Below are 14,270 nucleotides of genomic sequence, written 5' to 3'. Positions count from 1 at the left end.
TCAAAGTCTTTTCTTGGGCTCTTACCCCAGGCGATGCCCTGGGGAGCGCGGTGTAGCGGTCACTTTGCTCTGAGACCACCTGCTCCATGCAGTTCCCGGCTGGTTGTGCTTTTCCACCTCTGCTTCTGTTAAAGGACCAGAGAAATCGTTCCAGAAATTCAGGACTCAGCCTCCAAGCTGTGTAGTTCGCTTAGGGGAGGAACCTGCAGGAGTAAGCTTGCTGAGGGTGCAGCAACACAAGAAAGACCTCTTAAAAACTGCTGCCTGCCCCAGAAAGGGACTCTTTTGCTGTCTGCGTTGCCTTTTCACTGCCTTGACACCTGGTGATGAGGAGCGGAATGCCACAGCAGTCGGCTTGTTCTCACCAACCTGTGTTTGGGTAGGGGTGGAGGGTTGTTAAACGAGCATCTGCGTGGCGCATGTTGCCTGGCTGGAGGTTCTGCTGTGTAGCAGCTGTGTGTAACATTTGGGTACCACCTTTGGCGGTGACATCTCCCTGGGATGCCAACCCGCCCTGTGCCCGGGACCGGCTGCGGCGGGGATGCTGCAGCCCTTGGGAGGGACAGCGGGGCCACCCGTGTGTCCCCACGCTGCTTCCTGCTGCCCATTGGCAATGCTAGGAGTTCGGTGGGTTTTAAGAATGGGCACGGCTTGTTGTGTGGCCAGTCCTGGTCCTGGAGGCGTTCGTGTCCCGTCCTGGGACTGCTGGCGTGCAGGACGCGTCGGTTCTGTGGGGGTGAGCTGAGTAGCTCCGGGCTGGTGCAGTGAGGTCTATGCAAGCATGTTCTCCTGGGCTAATTAATTCTGTGCCACCAATGTAGCTGCTGCCAGAGCCGTTGGGCACCGGGGACTTGCTGGTCTGTACGTCAGGAGGCATCACGATCCAGAAACGTGGTCTGTGTGTTTGTGGTGGTGGGAAGCGGGCAGTGTGGGTCACCCCGGGCTGTCCCTGCTGAGTGTCAATGGGAGCTGCTCAGCCTGGGGGAGCCGATTACTGAAGTGTTGTTGAACTTGGCAGACTCGGGACGCCTTGGGAAGCTGTTGCTTTTTCCTTTACCTTGTCTCTCAATAAATAAATAAATGTCGTAAGCTTTGCCAAGCAGGATTGAAGCAGAGGCTGCAAACGGAGCTGATCATTGTAATGCTGATGAGTCCTAATACATCAACACATCCGCACCATCCTTTGGGGCTGTGATAAGTGAAACCTTTTGAAGAGGAAATAGATGAATCAGCGCAGAGAAGCTGATTGTTTCCCCACACTCGTCTCCTTCCCCCTGCACACGCTGCTGCTGCAGGACAGGCTGAGCACAAGCATCAACATGATCTGGCTTGAAGCTCCTTCACTGATGCATTGGTTTTGGTATTCTTATTAAAAATGGCTCATATTCAGCTGAAGGGGAGGGGGTTGGGGGCTGGAGTGGGGGAAATATTATGCTCTGAAAACTCAAAACCAAAGTGTTGTGAGGTACCCAAATGCTGTCAGTCCCTACGGCTTCTGGAGGGGCAGGTGGCTCCTGCGCGGGGCCGGTGGTGCGGCTGAGGGATGTGGAACAACCTGTTTGCCTGTTCCTGGCGGGTGTGGTAGGGAAGGGCCCACAATAGCCCCTATAGTTCTCCCAGAACGATACTGTGAGTCAGACAGACTTAAATAGCAGCTCCTCCTGCCTGTTTGTGCCCTGCAGCCTGCGCAGAGGTGTGAGCCTGGCACGGGCAGGCAGAACCCCTGCTCTGCAGTCCTACCCTTCCTCGTCTTTATTTTTGCCTCTGGGCTTGGCTGGGATGCTTAACTGCGCGTTTCTTGACCTATAGGATGTGCATTTTGGCAGCGAGCCTGGTCCGGTGCTCGCACTCTGTACAGTTCACACCGTGACCCGAGCTCCTGCCCTGCTCCCTGCCCGGCTGCGCAGCCGTGGTTACCGCCTTTGACTTAAAAACACCAGGGCAGGTGATGCAAACCGCCCGTGGCGAGGGCGACCGCGGTGCTGCCGGGGCCGGGACGTGTGCCGCGCTCCCGGCTCCGCTCATGCCGTGCGGTATCTGCCGTCAGCACAACGCCGCGGATCCGCTCCCGAGCCAGGGTTTGAAATACTCACCTTTCTGACTACCGTGGTGTCTCTTGGTCACGGTTTAGCTTCTCCCCTGCGGCCACGCTGGGTTAGCCCGAGCGGGTTCAGGGCACAATGTCTGTTAAAGCCTAACAAGGTCTGTAGCTCCTTGGCTGCAGCTCGTGGTGTGGCGGCGCCGGGGTGCGATGGGTGAACTCGCACAGTGCTGTGGCTGCTATTTGGGGTTCAAATCTCCTGCCCCCACGTGGGCTCCTGGGACTGTGGAGGCCACGGGATGCCAGGCGTTGGTTTCTTGGGGGCTGGTGGGGCTGTAGGAGCGCAGGGAAAGCTCCAGAGGCAGCTCTAGTGCTTCCGTGGAGTGCAGACACCGCTGGCACCGCAGAGCAGCTGCAGGGGCTGGCAGTGTCCCCTCCCTGGAATGGGGGTGTCCCCTCCCTGGAATGGCGGTGTCCCCCGGCGGGGCTGGCACATGGGGCTGGCACACGGAGCAGCCCGTGGCAGGGATGCTGTGCGGTGGGTTCGGCTCCGCGCTGCTGCCCGCTTTGATGTGGGGCAGCAACGCCCCACGCTCCCACTGCGATAAGAGCTGGGGAGTGGCGGTGGAGGAGAAAGTCTGAACAAGAAGATGCGTATCTGGTGGGAGAGGCACAGGAGCCCCTCCTGGGAGCGGGGCCGTGCCCGGGTGCAGAACGCGGCGGGGCAGAGCCGGGTTGTCCCGATGCCAGGGGCTGGCTGTACCCAGTGCTGGGTTTGGGTTATGTACATTATTCCTGAGCGCCCCAGCTGCCGCTCTGGGGTGCGTTGGGAGCTCGGCAGCGCTGGGCCAGCCCTGCACCAGCTTTCTGAGCCGGGATTTCCACTCGGACCAAAGGGAAGTGAAAAGGAGAGGGGGTGGTGTGAGCTTTGGGCATAAGAAGCGGGCCATGTTTGCACTGATATACTCTTGAGAAAGCAATCTCGGCTGAGCGCCGGCATTGCGTCATTGCCTCCTTGCAGTGGGAATTCGTGCACTTCCCATGATTGAGCCGTCGCAGCCCAACCGGAGAGCAATTTCCTGGCGGTCTCGTGGTGGTGACCCCGTGCCCGGACCTCCCTGCTCATGCGTGAAGCTCTTCACTGCAGACGTGTGGAGTTACTGCTGGGGGCGGCTCCGCTTTCCCGGCCCCTGGCAGGGTGGCTGGCAAATCACAGCCGGCTCGGTGGCTGCGGAGATCTTGGCACACGGTTTCCCCACAGCGAAGGAGCAGAGCGCAGCCGCCCCGCCACCTCCTCCATTTGGGGGATACTTTGCACATCGCTGCTCTCTCCATGAGCCAGCTTGGGGATATGGGGGCACAGTGGCCCTGGTGCCATTCAGTGCTGGCCGAGCAGTGCTGCAGCTGGTTCTGTTCCTGCATTGACCCCTGGTGCCTGCCAAGGACAAAAAGGGATCAGATTTTAATGTTTGCAGAAGGTTTTGAGACACAGTGTACCGTGCAAAGTATGAATTGCTTCAGCCACAGGAGCAAAGCACCACTGGGCCGGGTCGTTCCCGGTCGGCTGGCGGTGTTGACACTCGCTGGCTATGGCGCCGAGCACGTGGTGTGCCGGGGACAGGCTGAGCTGGAGCGGGACAGGGGTGAGCAGCCCTGCATGGGCACAAACCTGTGCTCTGTGTGTCCCAGGGAAGGGGGACCCACCGTTGGGTGGGATTAGGGCTCTGGCTGCTCATCCCCATGTCCCCAGGGGGTTCCCGGGCTCATCCCTGCCCAGAGCTGCCACCTGCCCCTTCAGCATCCCCGGGAGTGTTGCAGCATCTCCTGCACGTTGTCCTGGGAGTCCAGGCCTGGTGTCCCCTTCCCATTGCATTTCCCATCCCTGAGCTTGCTGTCCTCTCCTTTAAAACTCCAGATGTGTTTTTATGGGCTGCACATTTGGGGTTTTGAGTTATGCCAGGTGCTGTGCAGCATGTTCTGGGATGGCATGGGGGATGCTGCTTCCCTTTGGGTGCTGGGGTCTCCCAGCCTCCGCCGGCTCAGAGACATGACTTGTGGCTTTGGGTTTACAAGTAGCTCCTGCAGCCCAGAAACCTCCTGGGAAGCTGCGACTCACCACGCTGGAAGTAAGATATTCCTAACTCAGCCCTTACAAACAGCTGATGGAGCTCAGCTCTTCCCGAAAGCTGCTCTGACCTGAGATGGTGCTTTTGGTCCAGCAGCAGCACTGGCGCCTCTCCTGAAAGATGCTCCCGTGTGTGTGTCTGGCTCCGGCGCTGGGGGTTTGCTGAGGCGGACACGGCCCTTCCTCCCGGGAAACGCACAGTGGGTGTGGGGCTTGGTTGAATTCTGCATTTGAAAAGAAGAATTAAAGGAAGAGGCAAAGAGGAGCTGGGATGCCTCGGCCTTAGCTGTGGGCAGCGGTTTGTTGGTGGGGCTGACCTGCGGTGTTTGCAGCAGCCCTGAGCGCAGCTCTGCCCTGGCTGCCCGTGCGTGGCTCAGCTGCCCAGGCTGGGCAGCTCTGGTGGTTTTGAGGCAAATCTCAGCCTAGGGCTTAACCCTGTTTGCAGCTCCGTGACCTGGACTGGGTCCCAGCGCTGTCTCTCGCTGCCCCGCTGCTGGGGACAGGGACACGGGCGCTGTTTTGGGCTTTGGGCCGTGCTCACAGCTGGGAGAGCATTGGGCGAAGCTCCTGGCTGTAATGGAGCTATTTAAATATACATCTTGGTTATTAGTGCAGCATATCTCATCTTCGCCTGCTCCCTCAGTATCTGGACTGTGAATTGGGTATCCCAGGAGCACCTATGCATCCAGCTGCAGACCCCTCCATGTGAGCAGGGTGCTGCCCGCCCCAGCGCCGGGGTGTTCCCCCCAGGATTGATGCCTCAGGCCCCCTCACCCTGTCCTGTCTTTGCAGGAGACGTGCTCTTCCAGATGGCAGAAGTCCACAGGCAGATCCAGAACCAGCTGGAGGAGATGGTGAGTCCCAGCCGTGCCGCGGGCGCTGCCGGGGCCCCAGCTGGACACAGCGGTTTGCCATGTCTTGTCCAGGCAGCACCAGCCCCTCTGAAGTGGATTTGCTGAGCTGGAAAGGGTCTGGTCTGCTTGGGCAACTGCTTCTGCATTGCTGGGTCCCTCTCTGGGTGTCCGTCTGTCCCTCTCTGCCATCAGCTCTGTCCATGCAGCCCCTCTCCCTGCCTGCCTCACACAGGCTTTGCCAGCCCTCACCAGGAAACTGTTTTCTCTTTCTGCAGCTCAAGTCCTTCCACAACGAGCTCCTGACGCAGCTGGAGCAGAAGGTGGAGCTGGACTCCCGGTACCTGAGTGTGAGTTACAGACTTGTCCGCAGTACAAGCATTGGCTCCCTTGTCCCTGTGGTTCCCGTTCCTGCTGCTCCTCCTTCGCCCATCTCCCTGCTTGGGGACACTTGTGCCCCTGGTTACAGATGGGTCCCTGGCCATCACACACGTCACCACGCGCAGAACAGCATTTTCCCCAATGTCAGCCTGTTCCCATCCCTGTTTGCTCTCTGGGCCATGGGGATCCTGCATCTCCCAGCAGCCAACCCCCGGCAGCGGGTGCTGAGGCCAAGGCAGGGGTCTGGCTGTGCTCAGGGCTTCCTCCTGTCGCATCCAGGCTGCGCTGAAAAAATACCAGACGGAGCAAAGGAGCAAGGGGGACTCGCTCGACAAGTGCCAGGCAGAGCTGAAGAAACTTCGGAAGAAGAGCCAAGGCAGCAAAAACCCCCAGAAGTACTCGGACAAGGAGCTGCAGGTAGGAGCTGGGGGCGATGACCGTCCTGTGGCCGTGCGGGGCGGCGGGTGCTTGGTGCTGCGTGCGGGACACGGCCCGGCTCTCCAGAGTGTTTCCATGGGGGTTTGCTTAGCGGCATCAGAGCAGTGTGGGGCAATGAGAGGTGAGGATGGGGGAGGTGACAGCCTGTGACGGGCGTGGGGTCTCATGGCCGCCCTGGGGAGCTGAGGCAGGCGTTGTGCCAGGCGGTGCGGTGGTGACCAACCCTGCACTGTCCCCTGCTCCCAGGGCTTTGGGGTTTGTTTGGCTTAATGAGTGAACCCCAAAAGATCACTGATTTCTGTTGTGCCAGATCAGTCCTCTTCTGGATAGTGCATTGCTTAAGTATTTTCTGTGCCTGCTGCCGGGACACCCCTTCCCCCCGCCTGCGGGGGCGGCACGGGCCGGGGGCGGCCGTGGTGAATCACCGCGGTGTGATCATGGGGGGGTTGCTCACCAACCATGTGCCAGTTGCTAATTGGGTCCCGGCTGTGCAGGGCTGGGGTCCCCTATGGCACCCCGGGGCGGTTTATGCTTGGGTGTCGGGGTTCCCCGAGGGGAGAGTTGGGGCCGGGGGGCTGCGGCACTGGCGTTACTGGGATGTTCACAGCAGGAGTTAATGTCTTCTAGAGTTTGTGACCTTTGGTTCGAGCTTTGCCTGGAGTGCAGCTGAACACGGCAAATTTTAATGAGAGACTGATGGACCAACCTGCAATCCTGCTCTGGCTGAAGGTGCTGCTGCTGCTACTCGCATTGCAGCACAAGTAGTACCTTGAAAAGGGGACAGTGAACCCCAAAGCCAGAAATTACCTGCTATTGTCTCTGAGGCATGAGAGGTTGTGTCGTGTTGTGTCACTTTGGAAGCCACAGGCCGGCGATGTGTCCAAATGACCCCGCTCTGCGGGGACCGCTGCCGATGGCGCTTCCCCGCCGGGGCTGCACGCAGGCGGCGTTTACAGCAATCGGCAGAGTTGCTGTGAGGCTTATGCTGGGGAAATGACATTCTTAATTGCACTGAAATTTGGTAAATCGGTCGTTTCTCGGTGGTGTGAATCAGAATAAGCACTGAAGGAGAAAAACCCGCCCGCAGTCGCCCAGCGCGCCCTGGTGCGCAGCTCCCGCGCTGAGCTCGGGCCGGGTGGCGGCACGGGGGGGTCCTGCTGGCGCCTCCGCGCAGCCGAGCGGCCTCAACCACTCTGAGCAGCAGCCCTTCCTCCGAAATTCCTGCCGAGCCGGAGCAGCCCTGTTAGGCAACGAGAGAAACCCGGATCAGACCTGCTTTGATATTCCCCCACCTGCACAATCTGCTGATAGGGACAACAGCAAAGTTGCCGCCAGAGCCCCCCGTCTGCCGCACCCCCGCCCCGGGCGGCTGCTGCGCCGGGATCCCCGTCCACCCCGCGGGCGGAGGAGAAAACCCGTCCCAGCCGTGGTTTGATGCTCCTGCTGTGATGTGGCGGGGATGGGATAGTCCTGTTAGCACGGGCAGGGAAACGGGATCAGCCTTTGATGCTCTTAATCTTCCAGCAGTAAGCAGTTAGGAAGCGCTTATCTCTGAAAAAGCCTTATGATGGCTTTTGAGCTTAAAGAGCTATGAGACTGCTTGCTGCTCTTTTCCCACCAGATCAAAATGCGAAGTTAAATTGCTGAATTCAGCCAAGAGGGCACTTTTCCCTCTGCGCTCTGCTGGCTGCAGTGCTGCCATTTCCTTTCTACACAAAAAGAGAGTATTTAGGGCCACCCTTGATGTTCTTCTTGCCTTTGCTTGAGCAGTGGAGAGGGGCATTGCTGTGAGGGTGGGCCCAGCCTGGGGCTACCTGGGTGTTGGGACTGGCTTAGTGAAGCTGGTCTTAGTGAGCCAGGGGCATCTGCAGAGCTCCTGGTGTTGTACCGTGGGGCTTTGCTCGACAATAATCTATCTCAAGTGGCTTAAAAGAGAGAAGTGTGCAGATCACCCTGGGGAGCTGCTGCGTGTGGTTCGGTTTGTTTAGCTGGCCCAAAGCCACCTCTGCGGCGTCTTGTAAAACCCCCGGTGGCCTCCATGGAGGCTGCTGGAGGCGCCTCGTGATGCCTGTGGGGAGCTGAAGCCTTCACCAGGCTGGTGCCTGGGGACCACCGACCGACCAGACCGCGGCGGGATGGAGCTCTTCTGACGGGCTGTTCAGGTTACTTGTCTCCTAGTGGGAGAAGGTGCTGTTGTTAGAGATGTCCTGGTAGCTCCATCAGTCGTCTCCTTCAATAAAGCAATAAGGTCTGACTCTTCTTTTGAAGACTCATCCACTTAAGCTACTGTAGCAGTCAGCAGACAGGAGTCTGGTGCTCTGTCATCATCTCCCTTCGTATTTAATGCTGTGGGAAGCAGAATTGGTCCTTTCTGCCTTTTCACCACTTGTTGAGTGACCACATCTCGTCACCGCCTGCGGGTGAGGTGGGTGGCGAGTGAGCGCGGGGCAGCGGCAGCGCTGGCCGAGGGGAGCTGGGGCTCCTGGAGCATCATCGCGCTCTGCTGAGCTGAGAGGAGACGTGGGGCTGTGCAGGCTCTGGTTTGCCAGGAGACAGAGGGACCCCCTCACCTGGGCCAGGGCACCAGCATGGCTTGGGCCCCGCAATTTGCTGGATTGATCGAGAAACCCAGTAAATCAGCCCAAACATCTCACCCATGACTCTTCAAATTCAGATTCTTCCCCTTGATAAAGCAGAAATAAATGCTGATATTTGGCAGGCACTGCACATGACTAATTATCGTGTGGCTGGTGAGCAGCAGCTTCGGGAGCCCTGGGGCTCAGGGATGCTGTGCTGGGATCAGGCAGCGCTGGGGTGCTCAGGGATGCTGTGCTGGGATCAGGCAGCACTGGGATGCTCAGGGATGCTGTGTTGGGATCAGGCAGCACTGGGATGCTCAGGGATGCTGTGCTGGGGATCAGGCAGCACTGGGATGCTCAGGGATGCTGTGCTGGGATCAGGCAGCGCTGGGATGCTCAGGGATGCTGTGCTGGGATCAGGCAGCGCTGGGATGCTCAGGGATGCTGTGCTGGGATCAGGCAGCGCTGGGATGCTCAGGGATGCTGTGCTGGGATCAGGCAGCGCTGGGATGCTCAGGGATGCTGTGCTGGGATCAGGCAGCGCTGGGATGCTCAGGGATGCTGTGCTGGGGATCAGGCAGCGCTGGGATGCTCAGGGATGCTGTGCTGGGATCAGGCAGCGCTGGGATGCTCAGGGATGCTATGCTGGGATCAGGCAGCGCTGGGATGCTCAGGGATGCTGTGCTGGGGATCAGGCAGCGCTGGGATGCTCAGGGATGCTGTGCTGGGATCAGGCAGCGCTGGGATGCTCAGGGGTGCTGTGCTGGGATCAGGCAGCGCTGGGATGCTCAGGGATGCTGTGCTGGGATCAGGCAGCGCTGGGATGCTCAGGGATGCTGTGCTGGGATCAGGCAGCGCTGGGATGCTCAGGGATGCTGTGCTGGGATCAGGCAGCGCTGGGATGCTCAGGGGTGCTGTGCTGGGATCAGGCAGCGCTGGGATGCTCAGGGGTGCTTAAGCTGCTCCGGAGCCGCGTCTGTGCCACGGAGGGAGCTGATCCGGGGCTGACTGCAAGCCCCATGTCATCTGGCCACTGTCTCTGGTGCTTGTTTTGTGGAGTTTAATAGGTGAGGATGGGCGTCGCAGGATTAAAATGTTTGAGGATTTAAAGCACCTTCTGGTTTGCAATAAAGACAACTCAATGTAGCTTAAAAGCGGCTCAAGGTGCAATTAGGCTGCAGGAGTGATTTTTTCCATCTCCAGAGCTTTCTCTGTCATGGTCAAGAGAGATGCTGAATGTCACAATAAAGCCAGGCTTTTATTCCTTGTGAATCAGTCCAGAGCTTTTGTTCTACATGAGGAATGAAGCTGAGACAGCAGCTGCCTGCGTGTCTCGTCTTGGTCACGTAGCTGCTGAGACTTCTTTTGACCTGTGGTGAAAACTGGGAGAATAAACCAATTCCATTCACTTCATGTCTCTTATGAAGAAGAATGAAAACAATATTAAGATTAAACAATAACCAAGGAAGCTAAACTGCTTTAATTTCATTAAACGCTGGTTGTGATCAAGCCATGAAATCAAGGTCACGATGGGTTTAGGACCTTGATTGAATCAGCAACTCCACAATGAAGTTATGTTGGTTCAAACTATTTATCAAATCATATTAGTGCTACAAGCAATTGGATTTCTCCTTCGGGTTGGGACGAAACCGACTGTAATTCACCCTAAACAGCGAAGCTGCAGCCGGCGGTTGCGGTGAGAGGCTGCGGTGAGAGGCTGCGGTGAGAGGCTGCGGTGAGAGGCTGCGGTGAGAGGCTGCGGTGAGAGGCTGTGCCGGCAGGCGGCCGTGACTCCGGGGGAACAGGGAGCTCCCTGCTCCCCCAGCCCCTCCAAAGCCGGGCTTTGCTGAGCCGAGGTGATGGGCTGTGGAGGCTGAGCTCAGCTCCTGCCCAGATGTGGCTCCTGCTCATCCACACCTACACCTACGGGAATATTTTAAGCATTAAATACCTCTGTGCCAAATAACTGGGAGGGGGTTTATAAACTTTTGTAATTGAAACCTCATTTTGATATTCCCATCAGGAGAAATTATTTTAGGTATAGGTCAAGAAGCTCTAACTGATAAGGAGTTTGCACAAACCAGGCTACAAGGGCTTATGTGAAAGTCAAATAGGGAAGAATTATGTAAAGGCTCCGTGGCTGCAGGTGGCTCTCCAGGTTTTATCGTGCCTTAAGCTGGGTGTCCAAACCACCAAATGCCTTGCAGGGAGGGCAAGTGCCTGTGAAACCCTTGGTGGGAGGTGCAGCAGGTTGGGCAGCATCTGAGGGTCCTGCGTGACGTGGGCAGCTCGGGACTGAGCAGATCCCGACTCGGGAAGTACCATCCCGGGCATTCACGTAGCTCCGTGGTGTTACCTGCTCGTGCCTGGGACCTTCCTGAGGGGCTCATCCCCGTGGGATCTTTTGCCCCCGTCACGATCAGCTGTGAACTCAGGGGCTGGTGATGTTGGTCCCTCTCACCGTGGGGCTGCAGCGCCAAGTGTCCGGGGAGGCTTTGGGTGCTCGTGGGGCTCCAGCGCTGGCTCTGCTCTCCGGACACGGGGCTGCAGGAGCCACACACTGAAGCAGCTTTTTCAGACTTTGTGGGCTGCGGTACTTGTGAAAGAGTCAGCGCAGAGAGGAGGGGGCTCCGTGTCCCCGTGAGCGGCTGTGGCCGGGGGGGTGTTTGCCGTGGCCGGCAGCGTTCCTGCCGCCTCGGGTGGGCTGCAGACTCCGGCACACAGCGCGGTTCCCTGAAACCGGCTCTACCAATCTATAAGCAGCTGCTGTGAATATGCAAAATGAAATTGTGAACTTCTTTTTCTCTGGGCTGAGATGCCTCAAATGACTCCTGCGGAGCTGGTCTGTGGGCGCCCGAGCCTGCGGGTCAGGGCCACGTCTGACGAGTGTTTGGTACCAAACCTTGTGCACTGAGCTGTGGAGCTGAGGTGTCTCCGTGTTGAGGGAGCGTTTTTAAGCAGCTGATTGTGAAACCCCCACACAGCGGCTGGAGAAGGCGCTTGCCTGCCGGTTTGCTCTCTGCACATTTTATGTAATGTCACATGTGTGCATGGATGGTGCTGCACAGGAGCGGTGGGAGGATGAGGCTGATGCTTCGACAAACAGATGTGTGATAAAGGGAATGTAATGCGGGGAGACAGCCCTTCTTGGGGGCCAGGGCAGCTGTCAGTGTTGTGCTCCCTGGGATCCGCTCTGCACATTATTTCACCTTTGGCAGCCACGGGTGTCTGCAGCGCTGCGGAGGAGGCTTGGCCGCGGGTGATGGAGCTGGAGAGGCTGGTGGGCGGCGCAGCGGGGGCCGCCACGAAAACCTCTTTCTGGGCTGAAGATGCTGTGCAGGGCAGGGGCCGCTTGTCGTCTCCTGGGAAGGCGCTGGGCACTGTGTGCCCGTGCACCAGACGCACAGAACCACCCGACAGCGGGTGCTGCAGGGACATCTGTGGCTCTGCGGGTGCTCTGTCCGTGCGGTGAAACGTCTTGGCTCCCGTGGTGACACTCGTATGGGTGTTCTCCACCACGGTTGCTTTATTTGCCATATTGCGAGAGGCTGCGTCACCCCGGGCCCGTGGCTGAGCTGTGCTCTGCTGGGATTGCTGCCGACAGCCCCGAGCTGCACGTGGCATCGCTGCGTGTGCCCGACCAAACCCCCACCCGCAGGGAGCTGCGAGGGGACGGCGTCCCCCAGGGCCCCCAGCTGCCGGGGAGGCAGCGAGCTCTGGGAGCGAGGAAGAGCCGTCTCCTTGCCAGGATCAGCGGGGCGAGCATCCCCAGGCTGCTGTTTGCTTCAGCTGGGCTGTCTGTGCCCTGGCGGAGTCTGAGCTGGTTTTCCTTGAGACTGTTCCACAGCTTAGATGCTCTTTCTCTGTTAATCAGCCCAACTCTTTCTTATTTTATCCCATTACTTTCTAATTATTCTCCCTTGCAGCTCCCTAAATAAATCCTCCCTTCTCTTGTTCGGTCCTTCCAGGTATCTCAGCGTGCCCATCGGCCAGCACAGCTCAGGTCCCTTCTCTCCCTGTCCTTTGTCCCCCATCCCCGCTGCTCCGTGCTCCCGACGTTTGCAGATCCGTAATGCTGATTTCTGCAGTTGTACTCAGTGCATTAGCATTGGCGCTGCCCTTGGCTCACGTTCCTCGCTGTTTTGCACGTTCTTGGCTTGGATAGAACGATTCAAACTCATTTTTTTCCAGTAAGGACGGGGAATTATCAAAGGCTTGGCTGAAGTTCAGCGACGACGTTGCTGTTTCACCTGCACTAGCGATGCTGATGGCAGCGTGTGCTTGAAAAGAGCTCGGGTCTCGACATTTCTCGGGTGGTTTTTGGTGGTGGCGCACGGCTGCTGCCAGCTCTGGCGGCGCTGGGGGCACAGCACGAGCAGCAGGACCCACGTGTGCCCTGGCCTTGCTGTGCCAGGGATGGCAGCGGCTGCTTCACTGGGGACTTTGCAGCATCGTGTTTCTCCTTTCATGTTTTCTTGTTCCTAGTTTACTGTCTCTCCTGTTGGAGCGGCTCGGGCGGCTTCTGACCGGAGCCCTGCCAGGCCAGCGTGGCCAAGCTTCGCTCCCCCGGCATTTGCCAAGCCGGAGGTCCCCGGCGGAGCCACCCCTGGGATCTCCCCGGGCTCCCCCGGGATGCTGCTCCACCCCGAGCCGTGGCAGCGTCTTAAACCAAACCCCCCCCCGCGCCGCCGCGTGCCGACATTGCTAATTAGGTCAGCGGCTCCCAGTGACTTGGCAGTGGATGCGCTCGGGAGGTGGGGGGGGCACGAGGGAGTTATTTGAGGTCTCTCCAACCTAGAAACCCAGAAAAGGTTTCTGGAGCTGTGGGGCGGCTCCGGCACAAGCTCTGCCTTCGGCATGGCCGTGACCACCGTGATCACCGCCCTGGCTGGACCCTGCCCCCTCGGGCGCTCCGGTCACAAATGGGGGCCTTTTCCTTCCTTTAAGCCAGGATTTTTATTTAGATGATGCTTAAATTATGGATCTGAAGCTGACAGCCTAAATCAGGCTCTGAACTGAAAATGCATCGCTCGAGCGGTCCATGCGTGTTGGGAGCTCTGGAGACGGTGCTGCCAGGTCGCAGCAAGCTGAGAAATGCGTTTGGCTGGGGTTCCAGCTGCAGGAGGGCTGCAGGACCCCCCTCCATCCCCAGGGAGAGGAGACTGAGCGGCAGCCCCGAGCCCGCTGGTCCGGGCTGCACTCGCTGCTCAAAGATGCTGCTCCTTGACCTAAAGCAGCGAGATCCGACATCCTGGTCTGTGCGTTGCTTTTGTTCCTGTGCACCCAGCACGTTTAGCAAGGTTTTTATTTCAGTTGTCTTTCCATGTGTTATTTGAATGTACATAGTTTTCATTTGGGGTTTGCTCAAAATGACAGTCTAGTGAAGAAGCAGCGTTGCTCACCATTTTGTAATGTAATAACGTGTAAAAATCAAGGCTCTGAATAAATCAATGGCACATCAGGCATATTTACATAAAGTACATAAAGCGCTGAGAACACTAAATTTAGAGCATAGGCTCCCTGCTTGCAAATCGACATGTTCTAACTGGCTGCAGCCATTAAGACAAGCCTTTCTTCAGTGAAATAATTAAAAGTGTACTTGCAAAACAAGATGGGAACCGGGGATGTAAATAAAGCTTTAACTTGTGTATTTAAATCAGGATTAAAACGAAAAATGTAACATTGCTCAGATAAAGAAGAATTGTCCCCCTGTTGCAGCGGACTCGCCCACATGTCCCTGGGCCGTGGCAGCGCCGTACGGGGAACCCTGGGCGGTGTTGGGACGGTCCTTGTGCTGCTGAGCCGCAGCAGCGGGGATGGGCTCGTTCCACTCCTCGTTGCTCCTTCTCGATGGC

General features: G+C 58.0%; 1 protein-coding gene across 4 annotated transcripts in view; it reads left to right on the top strand.

Annotated features, from left to right (window-relative positions):
• BAIAP2 (BAR/IMD domain containing adaptor protein 2) overlaps positions 1–14,270 on the top strand; it is a gene marked incomplete at both ends in the record, with an annotated part of 39,004 nt that overhangs the window by 13,064 nt on the left and 11,670 nt on the right. For 3 of the 4 annotated variants that reach the window (XM_080356534.1, XM_080356536.1, XM_080356535.1), the window contains 3 exons: positions 4,959–5,020; positions 5,296–5,367; positions 5,678–5,815. In XM_080356534.1, coding sequence (XP_080212660.1) covers positions 4,959–5,020; positions 5,296–5,367; positions 5,678–5,815 — 272 coding nt within the window. The remainder of the gene's footprint in view (positions 1–4,958; positions 5,021–5,295; positions 5,368–5,677; positions 5,816–14,270) is intronic. The other variant, XM_080356537.1, reaches the window with a different exon arrangement.

This window comes from Nesoenas mayeri, assembly GCF_963082525.1.
Source record: "Nesoenas mayeri genome assembly, chromosome: 19".
Classification (NCBI taxonomy): Eukaryota; Metazoa; Chordata; class Aves; order Columbiformes; family Columbidae; genus Nesoenas; species Nesoenas mayeri.
Note: the sequence above shows the minus strand (reverse complement) of the source record. Positions and strands in the feature narration are given on the sequence as shown.